Source organism: Sander lucioperca, chromosome 19 (genome assembly GCF_008315115.2).
Source record: "Sander lucioperca isolate FBNREF2018 chromosome 19, SLUC_FBN_1.2, whole genome shotgun sequence".
Lineage (NCBI taxonomy): Eukaryota > Metazoa > Chordata > Actinopteri > Perciformes > Percidae > Sander > Sander lucioperca.
Genome location: NC_050191.1, coordinates 10092672 through 10120168, shown reverse-complemented (window position 1 = coordinate 10120168; position 27497 = coordinate 10092672). Strand labels below are relative to the sequence as shown.

The 27497-nt window shown below is 39.0% G+C and overlaps 1 protein-coding gene across 9 annotated transcripts in view; it reads left to right on the top strand.

The window, feature by feature from the left end:
- Positions 1–27497, top strand: part of lama2 (laminin, alpha 2) — a 205925-nt gene that overhangs the window by 155154 nt on the left and 23274 nt on the right. For 6 of the 9 annotated variants that reach the window (XM_031321901.2, XM_035995245.1, XM_035995244.1 and 3 more), the window contains 19 exons: positions 1573–1715; positions 3032–3130; positions 4968–5079; positions 9222–9384; positions 13748–13826; positions 13917–14048; positions 15854–15970; positions 16310–16473; positions 17188–17326; positions 18635–18737; positions 19308–19424; positions 20379–20561; positions 21030–21035; positions 21792–21946; positions 22068–22211; positions 24830–24963; positions 26290–26449; positions 26533–26657; positions 26839–27001. In XM_031321901.2, coding sequence (XP_031177761.2) covers positions 1573–1715; positions 3032–3130; positions 4968–5079; positions 9222–9384; positions 13748–13826; positions 13917–14048; positions 15854–15970; positions 16310–16473; positions 17188–17326; positions 18635–18737; positions 19308–19424; positions 20379–20561; positions 21030–21035; positions 21792–21946; positions 22068–22211; positions 24830–24963; positions 26290–26449; positions 26533–26657; positions 26839–27001 — 2438 coding nt within the window. The remainder of the gene's footprint in view (positions 1–1572; positions 1716–3031; positions 3131–4967; positions 5080–9221; positions 9385–13747; positions 13827–13916; positions 14049–15853; positions 15971–16309; positions 16474–17187; positions 17327–18634; positions 18738–19307; positions 19425–20378; positions 20562–21029; positions 21036–21791; positions 21947–22067; positions 22212–24829; positions 24964–26289; positions 26450–26532; positions 26658–26838; positions 27002–27497) is intronic. The other 3 variants (XM_035995247.1, XM_035995246.1, XM_035995241.1) reach the window with 1 other exon arrangement.

Here is a 27497-nt window from a genome sequence, read left to right as displayed (position 1 = left end):
ACTGCATTGTTGGCCCTCATCAAAATTCAGTTTCCATATACAACTTAAGGCAAAGTTTTGGTCAAAGAGTGTACAACAGGCAGATATATTACAAATATATAAAAGTTAAAGAAAATATGGACAACACTGCAAAACAAGTTCACAGCTATTTTAATATACACAAGGCCAATGGTTAGCATGGCTAAGCCTCTGTCCTGATTGACAGGTTGGCGTGTAGACACGCCCTAAAGCATCCCCTGCTTTATCGTCATTTTTAAAATAAATGGGACCATAATTTACAAAATGAACATCATTCTGTATTGAAGAAGACTTAAAAGGAGTGATTGATACCATAACCTTGTTTTGAAAATGTTTACTAAGGTAATAAGTCAAGTGAGAAGTAGGGTCATTTTCTCATAGACTTCTACAGTATACAAGCTAGCTTCTTTTTGCAACCAGTGGAGTCACCCTCTGCTGGAAATTAGATTTGGCCCCACTTTTCAGACCCTTCTGAACATCCTTGTTCAGACCTGGAAGCTCCGTCTAGTAATGAAGTCCATCCAGTGTGAAACATGAGTATACTAAACTGAGCATAAAATGTTCCACCAGGCGCATCTGTGGTGCGTTCCGGCTGCGCTGTGGTTTTGTTTCGTCCTCTGTCACGCGCCATACCACACTGGGAGCGTCTCAGAAGCGAGCGTCTTGCCTGCCCAATTCACAGATTGTATTGTCTCTACAAGTACTTGAAAAACAATCACGTGTTTATTAAGCTAGTATCTTGGATAGCTTGGATTTGCCAAACAGCTTTTTACTTCTTCACACAATGTACTGTGGATTTACTGTACAAGTGTGTGTGTGTGTGTGTGTGTGTGTGTGTGTGTGTGTGTGTGTGTGTGTGTGTGTGTGTTTTTTTCTGTGTGTGCACGTGACTGCATGGATGCATTAGTGTACTTGTGTGTCTGGTTTTGTCAGAGATTGATAGAATCAAAACAGTTTTTATTTTATTTAATTCATCTTTGATTTCCCTTGTCAGAAATTTTAATTTCTGCAATAAATCAGCCTCGGGCTTTAGAAGGGAAGAGAAATTCACACACACACACACACACACACACACACACGATAAAGAAAAATGTGTATGCACGCATCCAAGTGAATTCCCTGGTGTGTTTGTGCATTAGTTTGTGTGTTTTTAGCCTGCAGTGTGTGCTCATAATAGGTGCTTTTGCCTCTCTGTGCTGAATTTCATGCATCGGCAGCCCTGTCTTTCTGATGCCAGAGTCACTTAAACACAAAAACACAAGCAGTCACTATGATCACACACTGATATGTTTACAGATTCACAAATAAGGCATAGAAAAACACACTGAGTAGTAAAAATACATATAACTTTGTTTCTTCTCCTCATTTTTCTTTCCCTCATTTCTCTCTGCCAAGTCAAACTACAGAAGTATACACACACACACGCACACACACACACACACACACACACACACACACACAACCAAGCAAACCATCTGTAAACCTCTAATAGGTTTTGCTGGCCTCATTACACTCTAGCTGTGTCTAAATGTGTGTTTTTATTTGTCTCTCTAGCCTGTGATGATGAGTGCTCGGGTCTGTTGATCAGTGATATGGACCGCCTGTATCGCATCATCACTGAAGTCACCCTGACCACACCCCTCCCACCACCTTATAGGGTGTTGTACCGCTTTGAGAACATGACCGAGGAACTCAAGGTAAAATTGGCTTCTGCCTGGTTGAAAAGGATATTTTCAAATGATTTTTAACTCGTCTTAATTCTAACTGATGAAATTAATTTCAATTATCTGATGTCTTCAATGGACAGTTTGCAAAGCCCCACCCCATTTAGTTTATGTTGCTACGTCTGTCATGTTTTCCACTTTAGCACAGCACATACAGTTTACAATGATAATAGTACCATGTTAACCACTCTAAATTTTAAAACAATGGCTCCTTGATGTCAGGCATAAGAAGACAAAAGCAGGCTACTAATTTCTTGCCGGCAACCGGCAATTTTGCCAGCTAAAATGACGCGTAGCTGTCAGATTTGATCAGCTGTAGCTAACCTTAGCTCCATCAGTTGGTTGAAAACACTGTCACTGGCTGACTTGTTAATGTTCCCAGCTGACTTAAAGGAGACTCTTATGAAAGGAGTCTTTAATGTAGAAGACAGAAACAGCATTATTCGTTTGCAGTATTGCAGTGTAGATCATTTCTTTCTAACATAACTCTTATTTTACTAATCTGTAATCTGTCATATTATCAAATAATTGCTGTTCCGGGGGAGGGGTTTGGCCAATCATCAGTTGTATGAAATGCTTTGAATGTACTCATGTCTTAACAAACAATTAGGAAAACGTCCAAAGAATCATTTGTGATTTTGATATAAAAACTTTAAAGTAGACATTTTAAAGTCAGATATGGAGAACATATTAAAGGCTGTATGTAATCAAAACAGAGTTATTGCAATACTTGGTAGTGCAATGAGATGGCACACTCTTCATTCAGCTCACTCAACCCGCACTACTCAGAGGAACATTGTCATTTCATTGCCGTCTCGTAGTGAGCTCGTTTTCAAGTGTTTTCAAAATGTTAGGAATTTTCTCAATTTTCTCAATCTGTCTTTCTTCAATACAAATCACCATTTGGAGCTGTTGAGCATTTGCATCGTCAATAACATGATGCACACACTGCTGTCAAATTTGATTAACACGTACCATGTTTTAAATGGATTTTGATAAGTTATGAACTGTGGTTGCATTAGCATTCCATAATGTCGTTCTCACAATTGAACTATGTTCTTATCATGTTTACTGTGACATAATTCAAATAGATTGACTTTTATTTGTTAGATATATTTTCTGTTTGATTATTTCTTTCTTCCGTCCTTCGCCTCCTGCCCTCCCTTGCTCATCCTCTTCTCTTTGGCTCTACAGCACAGAGCCAGGCAGTTCAAAAGCCTAGCCCTGGGCCAAAATGTGTCAGACATTTCTCTATGTAATTCCTTCATCTCTCTGTTTCTCTCCTGCAGCACATGCTGTCACCTCAGAGAGCTCCGGAGAGATTACTGCAACTGGCCGACTCCAACCTGGGATCACTGGTCGTTGAGATGGACCAATTACACAGCAGGGTACAAACACTTTTGTTTTTTATTCTTTTGGCTTGACTTAAGTCTCTGTCATTGTCTGTCTTCCTTTCTATTTTTATCCATCTTTTTCCCTCTTTCTCTGTCTGTCTCTAACGATATGGAGCAAATAAAGACTGTGGCAGGGAGAGAGATCATAGAGAAGGGCCACACTAATGTACAAAGAACAGCAAAGACACAAGTCTTCTACAACAAGCTGTGCATTACAATAGAGACAACGCATAAACCAGTAGCCAGCTGCAGCACGCTGATTGGCATACAAGCAGTACAGAAACCAATTCAACCACATGTTGATCAAGGGTCAGAACTGATAATAACAAATAGTAAAAGTCTCTAAACTGGGTTTTGACACAGGGCTCCTCTTCAAGACAGGGCTTCAGGATTGGGAAATAAAGCAAGTTCCCTCTATAGTTTTTCTTGTTAACAAACAAAGGTTATGCTCACATTTACTTCTTTGCACCATCAACTGCCAATCAGCGGAATAACATGAAACCCAAGGCAGGATGTTAATTCCAATTGCCCTTTTTGCTTTCTTGTGTGTGCACTAAATAAACAACACAGGAACCCACTTGTTATGTAGTAGTGGTCTAGAACGCCACAGGGCCATACTTTAATTGGTGCATATTCCAAAACAAGTTTTCAATTAAATTAGCATATACAAAATAAAACTGAACCTTTCGGGGTCCTTGGATAGATATTAATAGAATAACAACCGCATTTGAAAGGATTTGGATCTAGATCAGGATTGGGATCATAAATCCTGATCTGGTCATTCCTAGTATCGCTACTCTTATGATTTCAGTTCAATTTAATTCAAACAAATGTATTTATCCGTTAGGGGAATTCAATTTTGCAGTCAACCAGTCACATAAAAAATAGACAGACAAGAATAAACACCATCGCAATCATTCAGTCAATCAACATGTCAGTAGCAGCAGGTCAACAATTGGGAAACCCACCAGAAAGCCCACAGATATAAGAAACAGAGGCTCTTAAGGGTACCTTAGGCTTCTGGGCCCCTGCCTGGTAGACCAATTAAGGAATCTGTGCTTGCTTGAAAGTATTGTAAACAAGGATTTTTAATGTTTTTGCTTCAAAGAATTTTAATGTTTTTTACATCAAACATATTTACGCAAAAGCATTTCTATGTCTTTGCCCTCATACAGAATACAAGAATCTATATAAAAAACACTTCTTAAGTGCCAAGTGGAGAAAAATAACACTGTGTCACGCTGTCAAGCTACACCCTTTTAGGGACTGGGGCCTTGACATTTGTTGACAGCTATGATGATCACCCACACCCCATCACACACACACATGCTCACTCACTCACTCACTCACACACCCCAGCGAAAATGATATAGCATGGCCTTGTCAAATCAAAACAATAATTACCTGCTCTTTCTGTCTTTCTTTCTTTCTGTATGTGTGTGTGACTTAGGATGTGTTTTCATGCCTGTCAAGGATTCATCCATCTCTCATTTTCCTGGTCCTCTGTGTCTGTGTGTGTGGGTTAATGTGTGTCTTTGTGTTTTCTTTTTATGTCAATAATTTCTTCATCTCTGTGTGTATGTGGTGGCATGTGAGTCCACATGTAGACAGGAAAAACAGAGGATAAACAGACTGAACTGTACACACATGCTATAATATTGATTAGGTGTGTGTACTGTATGTGTGTCTTGCCATCATCCTCCGTCATTCTTTTACATCTACTGTAGGACCTCCGTCTTTTACCTTCCTTTGTTAGACAGAAGTCAATATGTTCAGTTATTCAACACTTGTTCATTATTATTTTATAATGTGTGTGTGTCTGTTTGTATAGGCCACTAAGGTGTCTGCTGACGGAGAGCAGGTTGAGGATGATGCTGACAGGATTCATAAACGAGCTGAGGACCTGGAGCAGTTCATCAGGGATACACTGCTGGGAGCTCAAGGTAGCCGAAACGAACACGACCTCTACTCCAATTAACTTCATATCCTGCCAACTGGGATTTCTGGATGTATCTGTCTACTGTTTCACTAGTTTCATCTGTTATCAGAGTACATTGCATTATATTAAATGCAAGGGATCCATTTGGAAAATGTAGGTTATTACATTAAAAGAGAATGGATTGGTAAGAATATGAACAAACGGGAAAAATAAGCTAATGAACTGAATAATTATACGGGCAGAACATATTAAAAAGCAGCAAATTAAAGAAGATGTAGCATCTTCGAAAAGACTTACTAGTTGAATTTGATGTAAAAGAAATACTATGATTAGAAAAAAGTGACATCACTATTAAGACTAGTTTCAGTGTTACCACCCATAATCAACAAAAAGCAGAGACCTTGTTGTACAGCCTTTTATTTTTTTTTAACTCTATTAGGCCCATCTTTCGGAGAGGCATCTCCGAAGTGAGACAACCAAAACACCTTTCTGTCTCCTTGTTAGTTCACTAATGGAAAACTTAGCTCAAACACAATGGCTGGTGGGCCGATGGCCAGCTGCTGGCGCTCGGTGCCAGCTGCCGGTGCAAAGTGTTGCCTGAACAATAAAGATGGATCCATCACTAACCATGGTGATAAAGAATCACCCACCAAGATAATGGGATGCAATGATTCAGTTTGTTTTATTTTGTTAGCAGCTAGTTAGCAAGTAACAGAGAGACCGCACAAGCAAAATGGTGTTTGCACTAATTGGATGTCTATCCATAGCTTCGGGTTTTAATGATGCCCTACAGCAGGATGTTCCCACTGGAGTAAAACATTATCTCACAGGCAGAACTTTGTGGTACAGTCCAGATGGTTTACTCCGGCAGAGGTAGCTTCATACAGAGGGCTTGTCTCGCTCTCTCTCTATACTATGTGTAAATAGCAGATAGTTGTTCGCTTCAGTATCTTTTTGCCAGTGAAGCTGCAGCATCCCTCAACCCCTGTATCAATGGCTGTGTGACCAGCTTTTCTCCTGCGACATCACAGTCACAGACCATACAGTACATACACTGGTGGGAACACATTTATTGAGTTCATGAGAACACATTTGTTGAGTTTTGCAGTTCAGTACAGGAGTGCCACCTTACAGGTCACTCTGACTGTTGGTGCTGGGGTTTGCCAAGCTCTTCCTCGGTTACTGCCAAGGCTCACCACATAAAAAAGCCACAGATCTTTCTTTCACATACACCTAGCAATCCTCTCTTTTCTCTTTTCTGCATTACACATCAGTCTCGATAGATAAGAAAGATAAAAGTTTTTTAAAAACAAACAAACAAAATGTTAAAAAATGTTTACAGATTTTTTATAAACCAGTTCATTTAGGTGAGCTTGATGGTTCATTCTTGACTTGGAAACAGCAGTTTCAACAAAACAATCTTCACTCAAGATCTACTTACTTGTTAAGCTTTAATTTGTAGATTAGGTTTACAGGTACAGAAACAAACAAGAAATCCTGGTGACATGATAACATGTGCTCCTTTCAGACTGTCAAGACTAAATGTGCTGTGTATGTTGGTGGAAATAGTCATTATGTATGAGTAGTCTAGTCTTTTTAAATTTCAATAATCTCTAGGTCTTTTTCCAACTTGAAGTCACTCAACCCTATACAGCTTTAGTATAGTCCTATAGTATAGTCCTACTTGGATTTAGCAGGTATAAATGTTCTTCTAAGTAACTCCCTACCCCACACTGATGTTAAAAAAAGTTGTTTAAGTGGAACTATGTTGTTCAAATAATTAGTGATATAATTTTCATACGCATTCTGAAATTTTAACGGCTTCTGGGAAGAAAAGAAAGTTACCAAACCAATGCATTCTGACTGGCTGTGATGAAACTGTCCTCTCTTTGTTGTTGCTCCTAGCTCTCTGGCCCTCTGCCTAATCTCAGAGTGATTTGTGTGTGTGTGTGTGTGTGTGTGTGTGTGTGTGTGTGTGTGTGTGTGTGTGTGTGTGTGTGTGTGTGTTTCTGAGAGGGGGAGAGAGGAGAAGAGAGTGTGTTGTGGCTCACTGGGTGATTGAGAGTAGCAATTAGAGACTTAATTATTGGCTATCTCACACACACACACACACACACACACACACACACACACACACACACACAGGAAAGTGTGTACAATATATTCTTGCTTCATTGTGTGTGTGTGTGTGTGTGTGTGTGTGTGTGTGTGTGTGTGTGTGTGTGTGTGTGTGTGTGTGTCTCCATGTTTACTAGATACCATAATATGATTCTATCCACGTTTTAAGTGTTTAATTGGCTTTTAAATCCCACTATGTAATTATAAGGCTGTGAGACACACACACTCACAGACACTCACATACAAATGCAGCCTGCGCACACATGCAGTACAGCTGTTCATTAGCATGATGGCTTTAGTTCAGTCTTTGGCTCTAATCACATCATGTTTACATTTCAAATGATAGGAAATGCTGCATTGCCACAATCACACATACACACAGGCCCACCCACACACCTACAGACACTCACTCACTCACGCACACACACACACACACACACACACACACACTGTCAAGTTTCAACTTTAATCATATCACGTTTACATTTCAAATGAGAGAGGAACACACATTTCACAACACTTCTTTACCCTTCTCTGTTTTGCTCTTGCACATACACTCACACACTCATTAAGTTCCAGCAGTTTTATTTAAATGAGCCTTGGAGTGTTTTAGTGCAGTTTCATCATTGATTGGTTTAAGATTTCACTGGCTTTAATTTGATAAAAGCAGGGCAAACATGAAGTCTGCCAAATCACTGGCTTTGAATGGTATTAAACAGTTTGTGTGTGTGTGTGTGTGTGTGTGTGTGTGTGTGTCTGACTCTTAGCGTGTGTCTGAGTATAAATGAATGAGAAATATAATTAAACGGTGTGATTTTGTCTTTCTTTCTGTTTGAGCCATAAAGCTCAGACATGACAGCAGAGCCCAAAGACAGAATGTCCATCAGGGCTGTATACTGTATGTCTGTTTACTGTTAACATTAACACATCTCTACGTACTGCATGTTTATATGTGTATAGATTATTTCTGTAAACAATAGCAATATTGTTTCCAATGTTTCAATATCTGGTTTTGAGCTGATGCATCAATTCAATTCAGTTTTATTTATTGTATCAAATCATAACAAGAGTTATCTCAGGACACTTTACAGATAGAGTAGGTCTAGACCACACTATAATATACAAGGACCCAACAATTCTAGTAATTCCCCCAAGAGCAAGCATTTAGTGCGACAATGGCTAGGAAAAACTCCCTTTTAGGAAGAAACCTCAGACAGACCCAGGCTCTTGGTAGGCGGTGTCTGAAGGTGCCGGTTGGGGGTGTGATGAATTGTGGCAATAACAGTCACAATAAAAGATAATGGAACAGTGACTAGAAATCACCTATGTTAACAATTAATGAAATAACTTTATGCCATGCAAAAGGAGTAGCTTTTAGTGACAGACTCATGGAAAATTATCACCCAAACTAGCTCAGCTTTTTAGCCTCTTTAGCCTCTTTTAAGCTCATCATTTTAGTCCTTGGTTTTTCCTGGATGTTCACTGTATGGTTCCCTCTCAGCACTCTCCTCAGCCCTGTTTGTAGCAGCCAACTGCTGCCAAAAAAACTTCTAAAAAGCCACTTTACACTACCTGCACAGCACCCAAACGAAAGACAGACAAAGTTAGCGACTAGCTGAGGAAGAAAGTTGATCATCTAACAGCTAAAGAGTTAATCTTGGACATTTGGGATGGTTGACTAACACACATGCAAACCATAACAGCATTATAAGGTGATAACATATCAGGGCTGTGTGTTTCTCTGCTTTTTTTGAGCTTCCTCTGCCCGCCAAAAATTCAATTAATGCAGCTTCAATTAGAGAAAACGGGGCAACTAAAATAAAAGTAAATTATAACAAAGAAACTTGATATTTATACTTTGACATCGTTTTCATTGTTGATAAATACAAAGTTTCACAGATATTTTCCAGAGATGCTGGAACTGAAACTGGTATAAAAATTCTTTCAGTGATTGTATGAATTCCACCACACAAATCTATCCATCTGTAGTTTTCTCACAGCAGTCTTTCTGTGCGTCCGTGTGTCCAGACCTCCAGTCGAAGGCTGCCGATTTGAACCAGACTCTCTCGCGGAGAGATGGAACTCCAGACAGAAGCCTTAAGGAGATGAAGGAGGAGATCCAGGCCATGCTAGCCGAGATGAGAAAACGACAGCTGGGAGGGAAGAAGAGTATCGCCGAGGAAGAGATGGAGTATGGGCAAACACGCACACACACACACACACACACACACACACACACACACACACACACAGACACACACACACACACACACACACAGACACACACACACACAGGTCATGTATCTTTCTCCCACACACAAGAAAGTGTGAGAGTGTTTTTTTTTGCCTGAAAGTGGCTGTATGTAACTTTCACTTTGTGTTGATTCTTGCGGCCGCCTTGGACAAAAGTGGTAGTGTTTTTACCACACCTGCTGTCGTAAAGGTCTTTTCTTTACGGTGCTGTATTGCCCACTGTATTACCGAGTTAGCGTTAAGGGGAGTTCACATAGTTGTGATGAATGTTTTGCTCAACCAGAAAGTCATTCATTTACAATAAAAGAATAAGTTACAGATGCATCGTTGCATACGGTAACTTAGCGTACTTTGGATGTCTCGTGAGCTAAACCGGGTATCACTGTCACTTTGTCACGAGCCAAAGCATTAGGAGTTTGTTGTAGCAACCAATGTGATAATAACTTAGATTAATATAGCGCATTTCATGAAACCCACGGACGCGTTACACAAGTAATGTTACAGGGGGACAAGGGAAAAGAAAATAGTAGGCCAACACAAACACGGACTAAAAGGAAAACGTCCACGCTAAATAGAAGGGGGACGTAATCTCGGCTACTGACATACAAACACATTGCGCATTTTAAAGTTATTTTATGAATGAAATAGACATATTACATACCTGAGGGCCAATTCAGGGTGGGTTTTGAATCATTTACAACCCCATAATTGTCTCCATTTGTTGAAAGCCCGCCCGTTGTCTTTCACTTTCCCTTTTAGCTTTTAGTTGTTTTTTGTTTAATGTCCTTCTTTTCTGTGATGGTCCTGCCCCAGTATCAGCCATAACTACAACAGATAACTTCTAAAATAAAGTTAAAATACAATTAGGCCTATATAAAGAAATCTCCTGTTTCCTTTTACCTGGCTCTGTTGGCTGGATATGCTAACACTTTTCCGGTGTTACAAAAAATCTGTGACCCATCAGAATGTGTTACTGTACCCGTCTACCTGCTGCAAATCATTCTGTGACTTAGCGGGAAAAATCGGACCCGAGCTGATGCCTTACTAAAAACTACATAAAAATAGCGTTCTTTTCACTGTTAGTCTAGTTTGCTGTTACAGGTCATTTAAGACCATTGTATGAAAAATGACAGAGCTTCAGAAACATTAAAAAGTTACATATAGTCACTTTAAGAGTTTTTATTTATTTATTTTTTTTTGTTAAGTCTTGTTGGTTGATTTGACCAGAATTTCCACCATTGTTGTTTGCATGGAACCACACTTTTTTCACCTACCTGCTGTTTTTTTTCTGTTTTTTTTGTTTTGTTTTCACTCATACCTGTATGCCAATACATTCACCTTGTGTGTCTCAGATTGCCTTTGTCCCTGCTGGGATTCAATCCCCCTTTTCCACCTCTTGCTTGTTGTTCTGCGGGCTGTTTCCCCACTAGACTTTTTCTTTTGCTGAACTTGCACAATGAGAGAGCGAGAGAGAGAGAGAGAGAGAGCGAGAGCAGAAGAGACAGAAGTGGAATATGCATTAAATTCATTTAATATTCAATATGGAAAAAAATCTCAGTTTTTTAAGCTTGCGACAATTTGACACTATCAAAATGACAAACTTAAGAAAGCCTAAAAATGCCAGCATGGTAACTATACTAGCATAAATGTGTATTTTTTTTAAATGCATGTTGCACATTTTTTTTATATTTGGGTGTATTTTTCCTAGTATTCCATGCAACCAACAAATTCTGTTATCTTTTAAAAATTTTATAAATTAGGCAGCAGACTTATGAAACTTGAGTTGTGTAATATATCACCTTAACATCATCTCTGCATTATTCTTTGTCAGTTATATTATCAATGCCTTCAAAGCTGTTGAAGTGCATATTTATTTGAAAACTATGCACTATTACCTCATATTGATAATGACAAAATGAATGCAAACTTTATTGTTTACTGTGTGAAGTTTCACTCTGAAACTTGTTTCAATTAGAGTCTAATTGATTTTCACATCATACAGAAAGGAATGGATGCCTCGAGTGCTAGAAAAAATGCAGCAACAGCACACAACATTCATTGCTGACTGGTTAGCTGTGATGTAGAGTGTACATGATGTGTAGTACAGTGAAGGGGTTCAATAGTGCAAAACCACCGGTCCTTTCATTTGTTTTTCTTTCTTTGATGTCTTTCTTTTCTTCTTTTCTTCTTTTTACACAGGAGACATCAAGGGTAAACATCTTCCATTGAGCAGATATTTGATTGCTACATATCCTAAAGCCACAACTTTCTGCTGATGTTTTAACAAAGTGTTTCTCACTGTTTTCGCTCTCACTTTCTCTCTCTCTCTCTCAAGGCACTTGATGGAATTAGTAGTCGACTCTCTTCATCCCTCCTTTCTCCCCTTCTTTCTGTCTCTTTCAGCAGTAAATGTTGACGAGGTCGATGAGTTAATTAAAAGTACTGTATCGCCATAGGGGTAGACACGGAGAGAGAGGCATACAAAGAACGTGTAGTGAGAAGGAAAGTCATAGAGGGAGAGGAGAACAACTGACAGATTGGCAGAGAGTGGTAGGGGGAGAGAGTGGGAGAATAACAGAGACAAAGAGAAAATGCCACTGCCACTGAATGACTTGTCTGTCAGTCTGCGGTTGATTATTTTACTGAACCCTGAGGGGAGATTTCAACCAGAGCAGCAGAGAAAAACACAAGCATCAACACATGTTAAAGGAATGCTTCAGCAAAATGAACAAAGCTAGCACAGTTATATAATAATAAGATACATATTCATATGTTTTCCATATGTTATATATTTTAAATTGTGTGAAATTGTCCTCTGAGTGAGTGAGTGAAACTAGAACCTTATTTTCTTAATTAATGCTGAAGGTGAGAAATAAGGCTCATTAAGGGACACTGGTAAACATATGGTTGTTAAACACTTCCAGAGTGAGAAGGCTTTCGAAAACATCATGTCAAAGCATAGTATAATGATTAGAACATTTGGAATGAACTAAAGGCTGCATTGCAAACCTTGATGGGCAGATCAACTGAAGCGAAGCCTACGATTTAGTTCAGACAATCAACTTGGGCATACTTTTTTCACTGCAACATATATCTTAACGCACCATTTTCATAATGACGGTATACTTAAGGGCCGGGTTATGCTAGCAAAGAACTAGTTTGTACGACGCCGTCATAGACGGTGGCAAGGCATAATAATTGATTAAATCTGTGGATAACAGTGTATATTTTCAGAATTAGTAAGTGAATTTTCATTCATAGTGTTGCACTCAGTTCACAAAATGACAAAAAAAGTTTTGTAAAGAATGACAAAAGTGGGCTCAAACCCTGACAACTTTCTCACCCCCACACAGCTGGCCAATCGCTACATGAGGTGGGTGTGAATGTTGTATCGTCAGTTTTTGAAAGTTCAAAATCAGACGTTGGAAAGGTGTGGGGGGAGGGGGTTTCTGAAGCTGTTCGAACGTCTAACAAGCGCTTCTGATGGCGTAATCCTTAAGCCATCATTGCTCAGCTTATTCTTTTGCTGCATGGCTGCTACCACGGCGCTCCTCTGAAAGCTATCTTCCCCTAGAAAGACAATTATTATTGTCACTCCCAGCCTTGCTCAGCTAGGTTTTTCCTTGTGGGGAGTGATGGGGTCAGAGCCTATCAACACTGTAAATATTCACACAATGATCCATTCCACATGAATCTGCTGACTGGACTATAGTTGGGGTGAGAACAGCATAGCAAAGCTGTGAATAATTGATGAAATGTCCCTTTAACAAAGCCTCATGACTGTTTGCAGTCAAATCTATGCCTTAGAATATGTTCATCCGACACACAAACTGATAAGGCCCATGTCTGCAGTGGTTACGTTTTAGTTATCCTATAGAATCTTGTTCTCTGCCAGTTTTACCTGTTGCTCTAATTAACATAGCATGCCGTATTGCAATGTACATTAGCACATGTTGCTTCATCCGTCTAGCCAGTCACATACAAACACACACACATTAGTGTGACGATATTTGAAATGTTATACACTGCCACAATTTAATCTAACTTAGCCCGAGGGATCAATAGAAGAAAATCTGCAGTTTCATTCCAACATTTCAACATTCAGTAATATGGAGTGATTCTTGTCTTTGCACTAGCAGAGGCTCTGTCACGCATCACAATAACTCTCCTCTGTGAATTGTTGCATTCACATATACTAACTTATTCCACTGTTCCACTTTTGTAAGCCGTGAATAAGGCTGTGTTAAATAACAATAATATAAATGTTAAAATTCTAATCGCTCCCTTCCTCGTTCTTCCAGCCTAGCAGAGGAATTGTATCAGAAAGTGAAAAGATTATTTGGCGACCCCCATCAGGCCACAGAAGACCTAAAAGCAGAGGTAATTATAACTTCTTATCTTTACTCTTTTGTCTTCGATGTCCCCCAAATTAATGACATTAACTTAATGCTTCCACATCTGCTTCCCTAGATAAAAGAGAAGCTCTCAGACCATGAGGGGAAGCTCCAAGAGGCCCAGGATCTACTCCACTCTGCACAGGGAAAGACCAGGCAGGCTGGCTCACTGGCTGAACAAAACCAAGCTAACCTTACAGCCCTGGAGGTACAGATACACAAACAAAATCATACGCTGCTACACACACGTTTTAAATACACAAACACAGTCAGAAGGCAATGTGCTTGAATGCTAAATCATTTCTATACTCATGACCGCTGTTTTGTCAATAACGTGTAGTCTAATTAACTACTATTTAAGTGACTTACTAATTAAATGATGTCATGTTAGATGTTAACTTTGGCAAGCAAATGATAAATAGATAAAAGATTCTTGTGTAAAAGAAAGACACTAACATTGATGGTCAGCACTATTGGGTTACTCTGATCTACACATGACCGGTAACTGACCTGATTTTTTTGAAAGAGAGGAACGAGACCTGTCTCCAGTTTTTCTATGTTTATTCTCTGCATTATTATATTACTATAATCCATGTAAATTGGCTGGCTTATCACATTAGTTTTGAAATGAGTCGAGGGCCCGGTTGAGTAATGGATTCCTGTTTTGGGGGTATTGAGTCTATTTTACTTGTGATTTTACACATAAGACAATCTAAACTTTTGGTCTCCTTAAATTAAAAAGTCCTAATTCTCTTAAAGAACCATAACGAGCAGAGCATCTAACCATCTATTAATCTCACTATGTGTTCTTATTTGCGTTTTAATCCTTTTTCTGATCATCATCAAGGAAAGCTCACAGGCAGCACTAACAGAGCAAAACAACAAACATTTAGAAGATTATGATACATGTCCTAGAGGAAGCATTCTGCAGTGATCCCACACACATACAGTGCACTCTTCCATCTTTCGCTTTCTTTAGAACTGTTTTTGTCTCTCCCTGACCCTGCAGTCTTTTACTCTATAAAGAAAGGCTTTAAGTAAGGAAAGTGGAATATGCACACAATACACTGCAGGGTTATACTGAGTTCATACATTATTTAATCAAATCACCAATTGCGTGACCCTCGTGTCCTCTAATTGCTTTGGTTATTTTCAATAACTGGAAATCCTTTTTTACCATAAAGAGGTTTTTAGAAATAGTCTGTAGAAAAAAAATATAATTTCCCTGAGTGATTGCTCTGCCATTATTATGGGAATCAAAATTTCAATTTAGATTTGCCTTCAGTGAACTGACCAAAAACACTGTAACATCCACACAGACTCTGACACAGACTTTTCTATCCCACTGGTTTGCATCCGCACATCTGTTCCTTAGGGATTAAACACTTCATGACATGATAATCTGTGAAAACAGTCAAGCTCATTTTGAGGCAGTTTTTGTTTGTAAATTGTGATAGAAATATATTCATTGGCTAAAAACAACTCAACGGTTGGTATGAACATATCGACAAATAGTTTCAGTAGAAAAGAAGCTTTGTCCATGAAATCTTGTGAAATATACAATCCACACATGCCATCATCCCAGAAATGTTTCTGTCACAAGGCACGCACTGTGTTGTATGTTCATTTGAGTTTAAAGAAATAGTCAGACAAACAGCATACAGAAAGATAATCAGCAGCTGTTTTGATAATCGATTAAGTCATTTTTCAAGCACAAATGGCTATTAATGATTCCTGGTTCAGGCTGCTCAAGTGTTGATTTTATGCTTTTCTTTGTCCTATGTGATAAGAAATTGAAGATCTTAAAACAAGCAATTTGATTAGATCTCCTAGAGCCATGGGACATTGTAATGGGAATTTTCATGTGACATTTTATAGACTAAATGATAAATCAAGAAAATAACCAGCAGATTATTCGGTAATGAAAAAGAATCGTTAGTTTGCGGCTCTAATGTTCATGCGTTGGCGCATCTGAATCTTGTGCAGCTGTTGATCCTGGTTTGTTTTTCGCAGAGGAAGCGCTCTGCAGTGAGCGGGGTGAAACAGGAAGCACAGGAGGTCCTTGGAGAAGGAGAACGTCTACTGGGTGAAGCAAACCAGCTTTCTGACAACATCAACAAGGAGATAGAGGTACTAAAGTCAACCTATAAGAAACCTGTAGTTCCCCTCTAACTCTTTGAAACCTCTACTAATCTACTGTTGAATGTTCCACCTGAGGTCTACTTTGTGTCTTCTGGCATCAGGAAAGAAGAGTTTGTAGGAGGATGAGAACGTTTCTCTGTGTTTTGACTCTGTCTGTCTGCTCTGTTCTTTCTTCGATCCAAATAATTTGAATGGCAATACATAATTAATACCTAAAACAATTAGCAAGGATATTATCATGGACAATATGGCAGCAGTAAATACAAACAGAAAGCTATTCAAATTAGTCGTCTAGCAAAAGGGGGAACTTTTGTTTTCTGTCTGTAGGATTTGGAGGAGATGGGAAGAGAGCTGGGTCCTCTTCATGACCAGCTGGATGATAAAGTCAGTCACCTTACCAACGGTTTAAGTGACGGCAGCCTCTCTAATCACGTGCACGATGCAGAGGAACACGCCAAGCAGCTGAATGAATCTGCTGCCATTTTGGATGGGTAAATATTAACACAACTGAGAATATTTTCTTTTTTTCTCTTTCATGTCAAGATTCAAGATTCAATACTTTATTTTCATGATTCAATATTTTATTGCCATGCAACTAAGTTGCTAGGAATTTGGTGCAGTGTGCTCATTACACAAAAAAAACCAAAGCATTCATAGCAAGACAGTCCATACCCAATAAAAACACATGTAAACACATACTATATAGACACAACACCCCCCCACCCCCCCACACACACACACACACACACACACACAAATGCATACCATTTATCCCATAATAAAATAGATAAATATGTTTAAAAAAAGTAAAGTGCCAGTGCTGAAGGGCACCCTATGAGTCAGTGCAGTCAAGAGTTACAAAGTGTCAGTGCATTGTAGCCGTGAGGTGCTGTTGTAGTGGTGAGGATCCGTTGAGAAGCTGAATGGTTCTGCTGTTAAGAAAGCGGGATGTTTTGGATATAATAGATTTTAGTCTTTTCCCTGAGGTCAGTGTACTTAATTGAATATATATGGTATTTTAGACCATTGATCCAAAAAACCTAAGTCACTTTGGCAGAGGTGTCGTTGCAGAACTGTTTTTAGAAAAGTACAAACCAACTTGACAATCTCTGAGTTCAATAACATAAATGAGGTTATGATGGGAAATGCTTTTTATTACTTACCCAAACGTGCTTCTCTCTTTTGTCCTCTCTCTCTCCTCGCAGTATTTTGGCTGAAGCTAGAAATCTCTCCTTCAACGCAACAGCTGCCTTCAAGGCCTATAGCAACATTAAAGCAAATGTCGATGCAGCGGAGAAAGAGGCGAAGGCAGCCAAACAGAGGGCAAGTGAGGCACTGGCACTGGTAAGTGGACACATATACCAACACACACAGAAACACATGCACACACCTATTGACTAAATTAAAAACAGCAATTTCTAACTTTTAACAGCCGTTTCCTTCAGGGTTTATTGAAGTATGAATGTTATTAATTCATCATGGGAAAAACATCCTATGCCTGATAAGTCTCCCTTTCCGTGTTTTGCAATAATTTCTCTATTGCACGATTGTAAACAGCAAACCTTCACGCAGAACTGTATGAAATGTATATCTATGCTGAATGGAATCCACCTCACATTCAGGTACTGCATACTGTTAATTAAGAACAATCATTCTAGCTATCCAGACTCTCAGCAGAAGAGGTGGTGGTGTGTGTGTGTGTGTGTGTTTGGTCGTATGTATGTGTGTGTGTGTGTGTGTGTGTGTGTGTGTGTGTGTGTGTGTGTGTGTGTGTGTGTGTGTGTGTGTGTGTGTTTGGTCGTGTGTGTGTGTGTGTGTTTGTGTGTGTCTTGCATGCAGTAACAGTAATGTAAGCTTTGGCTCTCCATTAGTCATGGCTGAGAGATCAAAGCACTTCTCTGTCCCTCTTCTTCCTTCTTTTTTCCGCCCCTCTTCTTCTTTCATTATCATGACCACACACACCTGAAATCTCCCTTTTCCTGCCTCTTTCCTTTTTTTTCCTTATTCTTTTTATTTTCTGCTTCCCTTCTTTTTTCCCTGTTCTTGTTCCAAACACTTGTTTATTTTCCCCCTTTATTCTATAATAGTTTATTTTCCTCTATATTCTTTATTTTTTATTTTTTTGGCCTGTGTGCCAATTTATTGTTCATTTCTTTCTACCAACATTTTACCCATTTCTTTTTGACTCATCCCCCCTGTTTGCATTTTTTCACCTCCGTTTTATTTTCCCTTTGGCAAGAAAGAGCTAAATGGCAGAGGGAGAAAGGGCTAAAAATATAGTGAAAGCAGGCAGAGAAACAAAGAAAGAAGGGGTTGAAGGTACAGAATTAATGCGAGGAGAAGTTAAGTCCACTGAATGCATTTCTTAGAATATCATTTAGCAATGCAAAGTAGTGGTGCTTTGATCTTACAGAAAGGTAATATGCAGATTACTGCACCTTCTTATGTGTCATGAAACGTATTTTTTAATTCATGTGTGGGATCAAAATTATTCTGGAAGTATTTTTAGTAAAGGCATGTTAAGCACAGATTTTATCAGACTGTGTGTGTGTGTGTGTGTGTGTGTGTGTGTGTGTGTGTGTGTGTGTGTGTGTGTGTGTGTGTGTGTGTGTGTGTGTGTGTGTGTGCGTGCGTGCGTGCGTGTGTATTTAGGCTTTAGATCCAGAGGTCCCAGTAAAGGAAGCAGCTCAAGGTGCCCTTCAGAAGAGCCACAGATTGCTGGACCAAGCTAAACAACTTCAAAATGATGTCAAAGGTAACCATGAGAGTGTGCGTGTGTTAGATTGCATATAGAACATATACATTATATGCGCCGGGCAGTATAGGCGTATAGAGGTAGGCTACTACATCTTTCACACCAATGACCAGGGTCAGATGAGACAACATCCATGTAGTTGTTGCCCCCATTTCCAACAAATGACATAGTTAGTCCCGGCCCGGTTTTTAGAAACCTTGGTCGTGTGCAATTCACATTGTACCTGGGTTGCGAAACCGAGTCATTTAATGCGGTTTAGCCCTTTCAAACACAAAGTCAACCCTGAATGAGCCCTCGGTGTGAAAGGGGTATAATGGTTGTACAAGGAGCTGTAGTCTATACTTTAAATGGATTACAGTAATATCATACATATAGTGTACACAAGTTTGAAACAGTTAAACTGCAATCAATGTCACTCTTCCCATTAGGGAGGTGACGGATGTGTTTATTAGTAGGCCACCTTGACTTCAAATCAAACCAATAATCATCATTGTGTGTGTGTGTGTGTGTGTGTGTGTGTGTGTGTGTGTGTGTGTGTGTGTGTGTGTGTGTGTGTGTGTGTGTGTGTAGAGAATGCAGATGGTGTGGCCGGGCTGAAGGACAGAGTTAAAGCAGCGAGAGACAAAACCAAAGACCTGCTGAAAGCTGTCAACGGAACCATGGCAACGCTCAACGCTATCCCCAATGGTATGACTACACAGCACAAATACACAGTGTGCATGAGTGTGTGCGTGGGAGGGAGATAAAGAGAGAGTGGATCAATATCAGTGTGCCGATAGAGGTCAGTTGCTCTGGTAAACTCAACTTGACACATATCAGTACTCACAGACACACAGAAATGCACTGCAGTGATAGCGAGGTTTTAGAACCACACTGATGCACATGGTCGTGTTTGGATCAACACGTAAAAAACTGTTAAATGCAGCTACTACAAATTGTGAAAGGGAGGCAGAGGTTAACACAACTTATTTAATTCCAGTTTAAATTCCTGTGAGTGAGTGAACACAACACCGGAACATGTCACAGTCAGATTGCGAGTCTGAATTTCACAGGATTTACCTGACCTGGTAACAAAATCAGATGTTTGGTTAGGGCTGAAGTTCAGCAGTGATTATCCGCTGGCGTGAGGGGTTTACAGTTTCAATCATAAACACCATGATCATCTACTGTATCACACTGTTTGCAACAAAAAAAGTTTGATCTTCATGTCTGGAAATCTACAGGACTTGGAACAGTCCCGTGACATGAGGTGAGCAAGACTGTTCCAGAGGCAGGGTGCCAGTGCCAGAGTAGCCAACAAAGACGAAATTATGCTGCATTTATGCACTCTCTATACTACATGCTCCCAATGTCAGAAGTGTTTCAGAAGTCAGCAGGATAGTCTTATTTATCGTCTTAGGCAAATGATAGAACATTGCAAAACTATCTAGTGTGCATAGATTAGATGTACAACAGACTGAAGATTCAGTATATTCCATACTAATAATAAAGTATAAACTAGTACTTATCTGCATAGTATATACTGCAGCACAGTACATGACAAAACCCATCTATTGGTCCAAACTTAGTAATGCTATGCCACTGATAAATGTATATAATTTGTATAGCTTTTAGGTTTCTGTTTTTTTAAATTCTTGACAGACACAGCAGCTAAGCTAGCAGCCACAAAGGCTGTAGCAGCAGATGCTAACGCCACCGCCATAGACGTCCTGGAGCGTCTTGGGGATTTGAACCTGCGAGTCAATGGCCTAAAGAGGAACTACAGCGAGCTGGAGGACACTGTTAATGCAGCCAATCAGATGATTCAGGACCCAGAGAAAAACAGTAAATGTCTTCACTATTGGCTAGTTACATAGTAGCATAGTCTAGTAGTAATAGTAAGTAAAAGCAGCAGGAAAATCCTATATTTTGGATATTCCAGTAAACATTTTGTGGACTTGTTTAGCATTGATAAAGACTTCCTTTTTGATTGGCTAATACATATTAAACCATTAGAAAAAGTGACTGATCTATTACCACTCTCTGAAAAATGTTTTGCTATTGAACTGCTTTTGTGTGACACCATTAATTTATTTCCTCTTTATCGTTACTTACTGAATTTTGTTTTATCTCCTAAACCTTGAAACCTAAGTGCCAATTGAAAGATCTCTAAACTCTGTAATTATGTCTGCTTTATCTTAACTTTTGGCTTTTTGAAAATAAGTTATTATCTCAGAGTCACATAAATTGGTGAATTCAACCGAAAACTGATACATCTTTCTCTCTGTCTCTCTTTTTTTTCAATCCCCACAGCCATCAGTATGTATATTTAAATTACCTTAGTATATGCACTTATTATTATAAGTGGTGCACCAATAACATGTTGTATTTACCAGATAATGAGAGTAATGTTACCTCCCTGCCAGCACAAATTTCGAGGCATTTGTTGGCTTTTTCTAGGAAATAATTAGTTTGTTGGACATTTTCCATCACCACAAAAACACAGTATCATCAACAGCATTGTGTTAATGTGGTGTTTTGGGCCAAGTCAATGTCAAAATGATCTGATTTCAACAACATTATTGGAGCACCACCCATTAGTTTTATGACCATCTTTAATAGCTATACAGTAAATAGTAGCTGCTTCTAATAATCTCCGTTCCATTCTGCTCTGCTCGAGCATGACAGCTCTGCACACTGCAAAGCATGGAACTCTCTTCTTATTGCTATCTATTTTTTCTGTCTTTTTTCAATTTCTGTCTTTTTCAGTTTCAAGCCTTTCCAATATAAAAAAGCAAACTGTGTAAAAAAAGGATCTCTTTGAATGCTGAGCTACACTAATTGTTCGGCGGTCGCTGGCTTCTCCATCTTTCTCGCTCTTCCTCCATATTTCTCCTCCTTCTTTGAGTAATATTGATGATTTCCTCAGCTGCCATCATTTGCCATACATTTCCTTACATGCTAGCTCTCCACGCTCTTTCAGCTATAATACACTGTATAGTGTTGATGATAATGACTACTGTGCTGTTCTGTATCACTACTGTACTTTACCTCTCTCTCTCTCCCCCCCCTTAGTCCACGCTGCAGGAGCTAAAGTGAAGGATTTAGAGGATGAAGCTGACAGGCTGTTGGAGAAGCTGCAGCCAATCAAAAAGCTGCAGGACAATTTGAGGCGAAACATCTCACAAATCAAGGAACTGATCAACCAAGCCAGGAAACAAGCTAACTCGGTAAGTTGTAAACACACAGACTTTCAGCCTGATCAAACACAAATACAAGACGAAAGCTGTGATGCAGAATTCTTCATGTGGATATTTTCTTTATTTCTTGTGTTTTTCTGCCTCTTTCCAGATCAAAGTATCAGTGTCATCAGGTGGTGACTGTCTCCGTAGTTACCGACCCGATATCAGGAAAGGGAGGTACAACACCATCATCCTTCATGTTAAAACCACCACACCTGATAACCTGCTCTTCTACCTGGGGTCAGCCAAATATGTAAGTATACGATTTACTGAGTATATAGTAGAAATTAGCACAAATACCCCAAATTGTCTATAAATAAATATATCACTGTTAGAACTACTCCAAACTCTTAAAAAACAAAACTCTTAATCTCAACTATAACCAGAGCAGCAAAATGATGTTTAACCGTACTCTTAAACCGCTAATCAGCTTTTTTCATTACATCTGGCCAAAATATCAAAAGAAATCTCACAAGGCAGGGGGCTGTCAGAAGTTGGTCCTCACAAATATAGATAACACCATTAACAAAACTTAACTGGGATTTATCATATATATATATATATATATATATATATATATATATATATATATATGTAGAGACCTAAAGGTATCTATCAGAATTGTATTTGCATGATAATAATGAATTGCTGTATATTAACACTCATTTAGTGTGTTTGGGTAAATAATCTGTCTTTATGGCTCTGGGAAAAAATGGCCAAATTTTGTCCATATAAGGCTCTGGTATTATTGCTAACAAAATATAAAATCCAGTTGACACTTTCATGTTGTTTAATGTTTCATATTAAAGCATAAATCCTATTTAATACAAAGTTGAGGGGCTGTATATTGTGTAGCATATTTATCATACTTGAAAATACCTGTGTTCCAAAAGCGTATGTATACAAACACATACACACACACACACACACACACACACACACACACACACACAGAAGTATACATGCACAGAGAGAAGCACACACTTGTGTTCCTCTCTCTCACTCCCAGAGCGATTTGTCTAATATGGGAATAATTACGGTAATACTTCTTGACACATACTCACTAACACCGCTATAAACATAGCACACTGCTGTTTTAAGGTACCACTCATGATCCCTAAGTGTGCATGTGGGCACGTCTTCATGCATTTGTGTGTGTGTGTCCTAAGGAGCAGCAGCAATTAACAACAAGTTTATGTTGCTATCTGCTTTATCCTGATTTCCCCTGAGAAATCACTGCTTTGCTTCATCTGACTGGGAAGTCTTGAACGCGCGCATGTGTGTGTGTGCGTGTGTGTGTGTGTGTGCGTGCGTGTGTGTGTGTGTGTGTGTGTGTATGTGTGTGTGTGTGTGTGTGTGCACCTCTACCATTTCACTAATAGTGTGTAATGCTAGTTGAATAATAACGATGCTGCCCTGTGATCTGTGCTAATGAATAATAGCCATTACCCTGGAGAGACTAGAAAGATAAGTGTGTGTAGTTATGTGTGTGTATATGTGTATCATTTGTGTCTTCAACTGCAACTCCCTAATAATCTCTAATTGTGCATAATACTATATGAATAATAATGCTCTGTGTGCGTGAGTGTGTACTTCAGAGATGGCATCCAGATGAGAGCATATGCTCAAAATTCTCTTATTATTTATTTTGGCTCATGCATAAGTAATACGGCCATTAATCAAAATATTGCAAAATCCTGTGAAAATCCACTTATAGAAACAGATGGAGAAAACCTGAGCCTTTGTACCCTCAAAATAGACCATAGCTGGGTGTGAAGTCGCTCCACCGTTCACTCACTCACTATTCCCTACATGATAAATACTCTATAAGGTTCTCTGTAGTAAGTAACAAATTGAGATTTTGAATACCTATTAATCATCATCTTTTTGCATTACCGCCAATGGTGTTGCATCTCAGGAGCAAAGGCGAGGCATCGCATTATACAATTTTCAACAACAAAACCACTACTCTTTTATTGCATTATTTGACTTAAAGTGAATGTTCCCCAGCTCATTCTTTGCTTAGTAGTTGGATTCACGCACTGTATTTACACCTGATGGCCAGAGGTTTGTCTGACGACTTCTGGTTGAGACTTGTGAGGTCTGATTAGTGTGCATATCTTGCTTGAAATCAAACCTAAACTCAACCTGTTTTATCTGCTGATTACAGTGCAGTCATTCACAATGCACATTAATAGCAGAATGAAAGGCCTGGAGACAACAAAATTAAACTTTGGTTGTGGGTAAATCCACTGCTGACAAAGCTACTTTCACCATGTTTTCCTCCCAACTCCAATTCAATTTCTGGTAACATTGCTACCATAACCACCTTCACAAAGTGTTGAATTAGTTGGGAAATATCCTCCCAGGTTTACCATGTCATTTCCCCTTTCACATTTAAAGGGTAACTTCCCTGATTTCACACATGTAAGATGATGTGTTTTTGGACCTTGACCTATATTAGGGATTTAAAGTCAGGACATTTGTCTATTATGAGACCCCCCAACTTAATGGCAGTGCAACACTAAATTCATAGAGTACCCATTTAATACATGTACACAAAAAACCCACCCCAGACATAATAGACAAACAGTGCATCTGTATATGTGATGGCCTTACATGTTTTTCTAAAGTAATGTGGTTTAAAATTAGATTCTGGATACAGTACACTGAACCTAAATAACAAAAATAGATCAGCTTTCTTGTTGCATCTTTATTTATCCCTTTCCCCCTCCTGTCTCCTTCCTTTCTTTCTTCAATGCCTTGTTGACATGATGACTTATCGCAAGCAATATACTGTACTGCATGATGTCATTTTTTAAAAACAGATAATATATAGTGCATTCAGCCTATGTCTCCTGTGTGTCTCAGGTTGATTTCCTTGCCTTAGAGATGCGTAAGGGGAAGGTGAATTTCCTCTGGGATGTGGGTTCAGGTGTGGGGAGGGTCGAATATCCTCATCACACTATCCATGATGGGAACTGGCACAGAATAGAGGCGTCTCGGTAAGAAGTTTGCACATACATACATGCACATGCTTTGTTTCTCTAACACATATACAGTGTTTCTTATACAAACTGGCTTGTTTCTCATGTTGACTAGAGTACAAAGAACAGTCACATCTTACGTTTTACCTTGGAGAACCAGGAATGTTGAGGAGCATAGTGATGATACACTGCTCATGCTCAAATTGAACTTACAATGTCAGAAAGTGGCGTTACAAAGGAAATCCATTGAGCAGATACATACACTTACATGCCAATGTTTAGCTCATACTGTATATCCAGGTCCAACTCTATGATAAACATCAGCAACAGTAGTAATGCAGACACAGAGTATTTATAGACCTCATTATTTATATGTTTATTTTTAAGTTCAAACAAAACGTAGTGATTCAAATTAGATTTAATAAAAAGAAGACTTTTGCATCGTAAAACATGTTTTAATATTATTACTTTGTCTTTATTATTTTGAGCTTTTTTTTTGCAGCTCATTTGTGTTTTCTTCCCATTTTTCTTTTGGCTTTGTATTACTTGAACATGCATGTATTTGGAGTCTAAGATAGAAACTGAAACACTGAGATACAGTACAATATTGTCTTAACATGAAGAATGAATATACATTTTAGCAATACAATTTTATTAATGTCAAAAAAGAAACTTGATTGGACATGTTTCATACATTTTACTTTGCTACTGTACCATCATGTTGTGGAGGTGTGGGACTGATATATTCACTTAACCTTCACTACAACTTAATCCAACCAACAACAACCAATAGTGTCAGCAAATAAGCTAACAACCACAGGACTTCATTTCATTCATGCTGCGGTGGAAAACATGTTGTTTCACTCGGGAAATCAAGAGTTTACAGCCTTGACAGTAGGGTGACATCATTAAGTAGATGCAGTGTAATCTAGTTTTTCTCTGTGAAACCTATAGCGGTGCTGTACACAGACCATCCAACACTAGACACATTCACACCAAGCAGACGCCCCACCTGCAACCTGTATTACCATCCGAGAGATTTCCCAAATGTGTTTTTCAATAGGATCACACAGACTATAAGTCTTAAAAATGTCCCCATATTTGACACAGAAATGCTGTTCCTGCTTTGAAAACAAACTCCAAGGTGGGGCATTAATTTCACTTTACAGCTCAGAGCTTCCAGTGCTACAAACTGGTTTCTATCATTCATCTTTAGCACAAAGGGTTCATAAAAACTGATTCCAAGCGTCTGCAACATCTTCAGTCATTGTAAATGTCTTCCAGGAAATACAGAAACAAAATATCATCAAAGCCGCTCTGTTTTCTCCTTCTCTCCGTCTCCAGGAATGGGTTGAATGGCACCATATCAGTATATCCTCTGGAAGGCTCTATGGCTGGTATGATGCCGACCCCGGCCAGTGCCAACTCGCCCACAGACTACACCATCTTGGACGTCGACCAGAACGCCTACCTGTTTGTAGGAGGAATACTCGGCACTGTCAAGGTATGGCCCTCTTTGTCTGTGTGTAAAATCATCGAGAAACCTGTCTGTCTTTTTCTCATTATTTTCCTCCTCCTATCTTTTAGAAAGCAGATGCAGTAAGAACAACAACATTCACAGGCTGCATGGGGGAGACCTTTTTGGATGGTAAACCTATTGGACTGTGGAACTACAGAGAGAGACAGGGAGACTGTAAAGGATGTGTTGTCAGGTATATATCTTTTACAAAGTTTCCTCCTTTTTTTTTTTTTTTACATATCTTTTAATATTCAAGAGGCCACTTCATCATCTTTGCAACTTTGCAATTTATTTTTGTGACATTTCAAACTCCTTTGACAGTTGAATGGGAAATAAAGCGGCAGTAAAATTGACTATTATCTATGTTGTTTCAGCCCCCAGCGTTCAGATGGTGAGGGGACAGTTCAGCTGGATGGTGAGGGCTACGCCGCAGTGGGACGACCCACCAGGTGGAACCCCAATGTTTCCACTGTGACCTTCAAGTTCCGCACATTTTCCTCCGAATCCCTGCTCATGTATTTGGCTACTGAAGATATGGTATGTATGCAACAATATGAAGATGAACAAGGGTATGAAAGCCAAATGATTATAATCCATGTAAATATCAGGACTGATAGCCAGGACAAACTCTTTACTTGCATACTTAATATTTTACAGGTACCATCCTTACTAAGACTGATGTAGAATCAAATCAATAATATGGATATTTTAGGTTTGATAAAGTCACATTTTAGAACAACAAACAATAACCACGACTTACAGAGGCTTTAGTACCCATGCCATATGACTGTATATAGAGTTTCAAAGTTTTACAAAGTTAAGACGCTGTATACTGATGTGTCCAAACTTTGGTTACTAACTGCATTAAATGAAATATTTTAGGCGCAATGCCCAGAATGCATTTTTGTAATGTGAAATCTAGTTTTAATTCCCATATTTAAATTTGAACCACAGTTTAGAAAGCTCTTCAGCCTATTGGGTAATAAAACCTTTTAAACCCTATGATAAACGTAAATCAACCTTTCAACCTATT